General features: G+C 35.6%; 2 protein-coding genes across 2 annotated transcripts; one reads left to right on the forward strand and one right to left on the reverse strand.

Moving 5' to 3' along the window:
* Positions 1-624: 624 nt before the first annotated feature.
* Positions 625-1,593, forward strand: LOC308431580 (olfactory receptor 4F3/4F16/4F29-like; the record flags this gene model as incomplete). The annotated part of the gene is made up of 1 exon (XM_080931099.1): positions 625-1,593. The coding sequence occupies exon 1, from the start codon at positions 631-633 to the stop codon at positions 1,591-1,593; it is 963 nt and encodes a 320-aa protein (XP_080787225.1). The 5' UTR covers positions 625-630.
* Positions 1,594-7,537: 5,944 nt separating this feature from the next.
* On the reverse strand, positions 7,538-8,476 carry LOC308431923 (olfactory receptor 4F15; the record flags this gene model as incomplete). Its single annotated transcript, XM_080931522.1, has 1 exon — positions 7,538-8,476. The coding sequence occupies one exon, from the start codon at positions 8,474-8,476 to the stop codon at positions 7,538-7,540; it is 939 nt and encodes a 312-aa protein (XP_080787648.1).
* Between the last annotated feature and the right edge of the window lie 205 nt (positions 8,477-8,681).

The raw sequence follows: 8,681 nt of genomic DNA on the forward strand, positions 1-8,681 counted from the left end.
GTCTTAAGCATATTAGATAAACATACCAATATTGTGTTGCAAATCTAGTCCTGATGTTAGTATTTGAAATGTCTCCATAAACTTCAAAATCACTATATTAATTTACATCGTCATCAACAATTTATAAAAATATTCTCTACATAATTAAAAATTAAGAGCATGTGTTTTTCTTCCAAAGTCTATGCTTTATGCTTATGGAAACCTCATGGAAACAAAGGGGTATCAAGTTCTCTGAAACTTGAATTTCTCACCACTAGAATTATTGTAAGCTGCTTGCCAAAGATGTCCAGAACAAAACTAGTGTATTTTGCAAGAGATCCAACTTTCTTTTAACTGATGAGTCACCTCTCCAAGTCTGAATATTCTTTAAAGAACATCAATTAAACTTTATTACCTTTTGGATTTTTGATGAAATAAGTTTTTTATAGGTGTTAAGTAGTACTTTAAAAATAATTCATACTTTTTTGTTATTTGTTATGATTAGAACATGTTCACATATCTGCCTTTAGTTTAGTTGTAATGAGATAGTTAAAATAGTTTTCACAACTTGGAGATCCTCCTATTCTTTTTATACAATTATAATGTACATTTTCTCTCTTTTTTTTTCAGGTATCCGTACCTACAAAGTCAATGGAAGGTGTGAATCAGTCTATAGTGTCAGAGTTTGTGTTTCTGGGACTTACCAATGCTTGGGGCATCCAACTATTCCTTTTTGTGTTCTCTTCCATATTTTATGTAGCAAGCATGACTGGAAACTCTCTAATTGTCTTCACTGTGGCATCTGATCCTCATTTACACTCTCCAATGTACTTTCTGTTGGCTAACCTCTCCTTCATTGACTTAGGTGTATCTTCTGTTATTTCCCCCAAGATGATTTACGATCTCTTTAGAAAGCACAAAGTCATCTCTTTTAGAGGTTGTGTCACTCAAATCTTCTTCATTCACTTCATTGGTGGTGTGGAGATGGTGCTGCTCATAGCCATGGCATTTGACAGATATGTGGCCATATGTAAACCTCTTCATTACCTGACCATTATGAGCCCAAGGATATGCATCTTGTTTTCAGTGGCCTCCTGGGTGGTTGGCTTTATGCATTCTCTGGTTCAACTGGCTTTTGTAGTAAATCTACCATTTTGTGGACCAAATGTGTTGGACAGCTTCTACTGTGACTTTCCCCGGTTCATCAAACTAGCCTGTGTAGACACATACAGACTGAAATTACTGGTCTCAGTCAACAGTGGATTCATGTCTGTGGGCTCCTTCTTCATACTGGCAATTTCCTATATTGTCATCATATTTACTGTTCAGAAACACTCTTCAAGTGGTTCCTCCAAGGCTCTGTCTACACTTTCAGCTCATGTTATGGTGGTCATCTTATTCTTTGGTCCTGTGATGTTCATCTATACATGGCCTTCTTCTTTCACACACTTGGATAAATTTCTGTCTATATTTGATGCAGTTGTCACTCCCTTTCTGAACTCAGTGATCTATACATTCAGGAATCAAGAAATGAAAATGGCAATGATGAGAGTACTTAATCAAATAATGGGTTACAGACAAATTATTAAACACTTGAACTCTGACCAGTCTTAAATAAATATAAATGTTTATTGTTAACAAATTTCTGAAAAAAAATATTTTCTTGCCTATTTTATGTGCTTATTCATGGTTATATGTGTTATTTTTATAAATAGTAAAGAAAAACAAAATTGCACTTATTCATATAGCAGAAATACAGCAGAGGCTGGAAAGATGACCCAGTCATTAAGATCATTAATTTCTCTTCTAGAGGTCCTGAGTTCAATTCCCAGCAACAATATGGTGGCTTACAACAATATATAATGTTTTCTGGTGCCCTATTTTGTTGTGTCAGAGAGAGGAATAATGTGATCACATAAATAAAATTAATTAATTAAAAATACAGCAAATCTAAATTTCCACAAAATAATATCTCACTGAAGGAAGATCTTAGACATGGAAGAGGGAATGTTTTAAGGTCTTTGGGTGTAGAATAAATATTTTCTTTTCAAATAATTTATTTTTAAAATTATGTGGACTCATAGGTTACATTTGCACATGTGAATGCAAGTGCCCCAAAATACTTGTCAGCAGACTATAAGAAACATAATAGGTTAGTTTTTAGGACCCATTTGATTACATTCATAGAAAAAAGAATGGCTTAAAAAACATTAATCAATACATGTTCTTTAGTACATAAATAGTCTCCAAGTCAGGATTGTATAATCATCTCTGTCAAGGCAGAGGCAGCCTTTAACAAAATTCAACACTTCATTGAAAAAATCATGAATTTGTTAATGTTAGAAGGAAGATATCTCAACATAATGCTGTGTTCTTTTTATCTATAGCCAACATTATGCTAACTGAAGAAAAACTTGAAACACTATACTGAAAATCAGAAGAATTATACACTCTGTGCCATTATTCAATATAGTAAATGGATTATTAGTTAGAGCTGTAAGACAACAGAAAGGGACAAAATTACATGAAACTCTGAAGCTGTAGGAGGAAAAGGTAGATAGTTGTATTAGTTACTTTTGTTGTGACAAAATTCCATGACCAAAGCTGGCTAAAGGGAAAGTTTACTTTGGCATATGGTTCCAGAGGTGATGTCCACAACAGCAAGGAAGGTATTGCAGCAGTATTGAACAGATTCTCACATTACCACTCCTATACACAGAGTAGAGATGTGCTGAAAATAAGGTGAGATTATAAACTCTCAAAAAAATGCTTCCAAAACTACACTTCTTGAGCAAAGATCTAGATCCCAAGAGTCCTCTCCAAACAGCATCACCAACTAACCAAATGTTCAAATACATGAGCCTATAAGAGGTATTTTCTCATTCAAACCACCATAATAGTATAAAATATGGACTAGAAAAGTATTTCCTAAATAGGACTCTGCTTTCTCAGGGAATAAAGCCAACAATTGGCAAATATGTTTTTGTGAAATTAAGAAGCTGTGGAGAATAGAAAACTGTCAATTGAGTGAAGTGTTATTTGACTACATGTGAGAAAATATTCTTAGCTATATATCTGACAGAATATAACTAGTTACATTATATAAAGACTTGAGATATCTATTAAAAAAACACCTAATAAAATAGGTTATAGAGCTAAATAGCAAGTTCTCAAAAGAGAAGTTACAAATTTTGGTAAGTATTTTGGAGAATATGTATCTCTGAACAATCTAACTTCTAAAACAAGGCTTGTCTCCAAGTAGTGGGGTTGGAACACCAACCCAGCAACAAAACTTTAGACCTACAATTTCTCTAACCTGCAAGATGCTCTGGGGCAATGCTGTCTCAGAGCTTGTGAAAGTGGCCATCCAATGACTGGTCTAACTTTAGGCCTAAACCATAAGTTGGAGCTCATGATTTGTGTTGCCTGGATGGCCAGGAATCACCATAGGTAGTTAGCCCACAGACCTAGAGTAGAACTACATATTGCTGAAGAAAAGACAAAAAGTCAACAAAATATTTATTAATAATATTCTGTTATACTAATTGATTGGCATCTATCCCAGTAATTATCAGAGAAGATCCTTTGAGCATCTGATGGAAACAGATGCAAAGACTCACAGCCCAACATTATGTAAAACACTGAGCTTCTGGAATCCTGTAAAACATGGGATTGAAGGATCTTAGAGCATATGCCATTGGTGTTCTCTTCAGGAATATTACCCCTGTGCCTATGTGTTCCAGGCTCTTCCCCACTTTCTCTTCTATTAGTTTCAGTGTACCTGGTTTTATGTGGAGATCTTTGCTCCACTTGGACTTGAGCTTTCTACAAGGAGAGAAGAATGGATCAATGTGTATTCTTCTAAATGCTGACCACCAGTTTGACCAGCACCACTTGTTGAAAATGCTGTCGTTTTTTTTTTTTTTTTTTTTTTTTTTTTTTTTTTTTTTTTTTTTTTTTTTTTTACTGAATTGTTTTAGCTTCTTTGTCAAAGATTAAGTAACCATGGGTGTGTAGGTTCATTTATGGGTCTTCAATTATATTCTGTTGATTTACCTGTCTGTCTCTGTACCAATACTATACAATTTTTATCATGCTTGCTATATAATACAGCTTGAGGTTGGGGATTGTGATTCCCCCAGAAGTTCTTTTATTATTGAGAATGTTTTTCACTATCCTGAATTTTTCGTTTTACAAATGAATTTTGCAAATTGCTCTTTCTAATATTACAAAGAATTGAATTGGAATTTTGATGGGAATTGCATTAAATCTGTAGATTGCATTTGTCAAGATGGCCACTTGTGCTATATTAATCCTGCCAATCCATGAGCATAGATCTTTCCATTTTCTGAGATCTTCTTCATAGTTTTTCTTCAGAGATTTGAAGTTCTTATACAGAACTTTCACTTCTTGGTCAGAGTCACAGCAATGTATTTTATATTGTTAGTGACCATCATGAAGGTTGTCATTTCTTTAATTTTTTTTCAGCCTGTTTTCCCTTTGAGTAGAGGAAGGAAGGCTACTAATTTGGTTGAGTTAATTTTATATCCAGCAATTTTGCTGAAGTTGTTTATCAGGTTAAGGAGTTCTTTGGTGGACTTTATGGGATCAGTTAAGTATATTATCACATCATCTGCATATAGTGATATTTTGACTTTTTCCTTTCAAATTTTTATCCCTTTGACCTCATTTTGTTGTCTAATTGCTATGACTAGGACTTTCAAGTACTATATTGTATAGGTAAGGAGAGGGTAGGCAATATCCAAGATACAATCCACAGAGCACATGAAGCTCAAGAAGTTTGAAGACCAAAGAGTGGATGCTTCAGTCCTTCTTAGAAGAAGGAACAAAATATTCACTAGAGGAAATACAAAGTGTGGAGAGAGACTGAAGGAAAGGTCATCCAGAGATGGCCCCACCTAGAGATCCATTCCATATACAGTCACTAAACCAGACAATATTGTGGATACCAGGAAGTGCATGCAGACAGGAGCCTGATATAGCTGTTTCCAGAGAGGCTGTGCCAGAATCTGAGAAATACAAAGTTGGATTCTGTCAACCAATCATTAGACTGAAAACTGGGCTTCCAATGGAGGAGTTAAAGGACTGAAGGAGCTCAAGGTGATTTGAAACCTCATAGGAAGAGCAACAATATCAATCAAACTGACTCTCTGTGAGCTCCCAAAGACTAAACCACCAAACAAAGAGTATAAATGGAGGGACTCATGGCTCCAGCCACATGTAGCAGAAGATGGTCTTATCGGCATCAAGGAAAGGAGAGGCCCTTGGGCCTGTGAGGACTCAGTGCCTCCACTGTAGGGGAATGCCAGGGCAGGGAGAAGGGAGGGAGTGGGTGTGTGGGTGGTTGAACACTCTCATAGATGAAAGAAGAGGTAGCAGGGATAGGGAGATTTCAGGAAAGAAACTGGGAAAGAAGATAACATTTGAAATATTATTTTAAAATCCAATAAAAATCATGGAAAAATATATCAGAGGTTGGTGGATGACTCTTAGGAAACAGGTTGTTCCTAGACACAGGAGAACTCACAGAAATTACAATTCCATGCACAATATCTGCACAAGGTCAAACTAGAAAATATTCCATCAGAAAAAAGAGGAAGTGGGCACAAGTTTCCAGACTCAAGTAGCTTTTTGAACTTGATAGCTGTTGGGGCAAGGGAAATCAGTTCCCGTCGAGAAGTGACACTGGATATATGACCTCACAAAAGGTCTATTTGGTCAATTTCAGCTCTGAGTTTGATTATTTCTTGCCATCTACTCCTCTTGGGTGTATCTCCTTCCTTTTGTTCTCGAGCTTTCAACTGTGCTGTCAAGTTGCTAGTGTATGTTGCTCCTGGTGGCAGATGGCCTCAAAGAAATTTTTGTACATACTTGACTGACATCAATTTTTTTATTTACTCTTTTGAGGAAGAGCCATGATAATTTTTATTACTTATATAAAACAAACATCAGACTGATCATATTTTCCTGAGTAAGGGATGTTCAAGTTATACCACATGACTTGTATAATTAATATGAATCAAAAATACACATTACAGTAATTAAGAAAAAAATATATAGGAAGCTGTTTTTTTTAGATGTGATGCTAAAAATGACCATTAGTAGACAATCATCAAAAGAGTATGTTATATATTGAGATTAGACAGATGGCTCAGAGGTTAAGAGTACTTGCTGTTCTTCTGGATGGCCTATGTTTGGTTCCCAGTAACCACATCAGGCAGCTCACAACAGTCTGTGTGCATCTTACCTCTTTTGGCACCTGTATACAGTATGTGTACACATATAATCAAACATAAAAATAAATATACAATATCTATTATATTGATAGCCCAATACAGAAATTGGATAGTGAAAGAAATAAATTTTAAAAATTGATCCCAATATGCATAATAATTTAATATATAAAGTATTTTGTCTTAATTCAAAGAAAAGAAATGGAACAAATTGCTATTCATTCGAGGAAAATAAGACAGAGCTTCTTCCTTATACCATAAAAACATCAAGATGATTATGTGTGAGTAATTTAATGGGGAAAAGGCATCTGCATAAACATACAAATGATTGCAAGCTCGTATAATAGATTCTGATTTAGAGTCTCTGAGAATGCCATTCTAGACAAGAGAATACTGTTTAATATAGAGCTTTTCTTTTCCATAATTAAAACATTGGTACAAAATTCACCTTTAATATGGCATGAAAGAGGAAAAGTATGGTAATGGGAGAAGTTAGGAAAGGAATTTGAAATGACTACATCATGCCACATGAAAATGACTCTTTACAGAGAGGGGGGGATACTAGGGAGATAGATATACAGCTTTGGGACAACTGGAAAACCTGAGATAGTGAAATATGGGTACCTACTGAAATGCACAGCCTATCTGAAAATAAAATATAGTGTTCAGCATGAAGTTACTTGACTCTTCCTGGTAACTTTATAATTGTTTCCACCCAGCCTCTTGGAAAGGTCCATCAATCTGTTTTTAAATGTACTCTTTATTCTTAACATTTTATAACTTAAAGAGATTGGAACAAATGATATTGTACAATAACCCTAATTTTTAATTCTAGTATTCTTTACACAGGTCCAACAACTTTCCAGACTGCAAAGCAAAGAAGTATGATAAAGGGGTGAGACACAAAAGACTGGATCAAGAAAAGCAAACCGAACTTGTTCAAAAAACATCTTACTACCAAAGGAGGTAGTAAGCAGACTAAAATCACATGTCTATATAATCTCTTAGTCTGTCTACTACCAAAAACTGATAAAATACTATTCTTTGATTTATAGTTGGAAATCTCTCTAGATCATAGGCTGTAAGGATGATAAATTATAAAGGGCACTAAATTGTGATTCACACTCTGATGTGCAGAGTGTTAATCATTAACACCATTTTTAATAGTGCATCTGGTTAATATTTAGCAGAATTTTGAGCATGTAGCATTGCATAATTCTTGGGACTGTCTCTAATATTTCATGGAGCCTTTTTTGAAATGTCCATAATAAAGTATCTATAGTTCCTCCTCCCAGTCAAACCATTTACAACATTTTTCTGTAGTACCTAAGATAGCTCCACAGTCTCCCCATTGCCACTTTCATGTCTTTGTTTCTGAATGTGTAGATGACTGGATTCAAAAAGGGAGTGATAAATGCATCAAAGATAGCAAGATATTTATCAAGGTGTGATGTTGGTGAAGGCCATGTATAGAAAAACATCAGTGGCCCAAAGAACAAGATGACCACAGTGATATGGGCTGAAAGAGTGGAAAGGGCCTTAGATAATCCACCAGAAGAATGTTTCCAAACAGTGAATAGAATAAAAATATAGGAAATGACTAGCAGAACAAAGGAGCCCACAGAAATGAACCCACTGTTGATAGTAACCATGAGCTCAAGGTCTTGAGTGTTTGTGCAGGCAAGTCTGAGGAGTCGTGGCAGGTCACAGTAAAAACTGTCCAATGTATTAGGACCACAGAAAGGCAAGTCTATAACAAACACTAATTGTACCACTGAGTGAATAAGACCAATGATCCAGGAAGTGACTAAAAAGAATAGACAAACTCGTGGGCTCATGATGATCAGGTAATGCAGAGGCTTACATATGGCTACATATCTGTCAAAAGCCATGGCTATGAGCAGTACCATCTCAGTGCCCCCAACTGCATGACTGAAGAAGATCTGAGTTATACATCCCCAGAAGGAGATGGTTTTGTGTTTCTTGAAAATGTCACAGATCATTTTAGGAGCTGTAATTGAGCAGAATATCATATCAATAACTGAGAGATTAGCTAAGAGAAAATACAGGGGGGAGTTTAGATGAGGATCCACGGTTACAGTGAGCACAATGACAAGGTTTCCTATCATACTTGCAAAGTAGAACATCAAGGTGAAGGAAAAGAGTAAAAACTGAACCTCCCATATATTAGTGATCCCGAGGAATATGAACTCTGATACTGCAGAGCGATTCATTCCGTACATTGCTTCTGATGTCAAATCAGCATCAGTACTTGCTGAGGGGGGGGGGAATAAAAATGAGAACAATTTACTTAGGCAAAAGTTAGTGTTTAAGAAAAAAAGCCTGCAACCGTGGAAATAATTATTACATTAATAATTATTACGCGCAGCCAAACAGTCGTTATCACATGTTCACTAGCTTCCACCTAGACTCATCAATTGATTTCCA

Source organism: Micromys minutus (genome assembly GCF_963924665.1).
Source record: "Micromys minutus genome assembly, chromosome: 17".
NCBI classification, from domain to species: domain Eukaryota; kingdom Metazoa; phylum Chordata; class Mammalia; order Rodentia; family Muridae; genus Micromys; species Micromys minutus.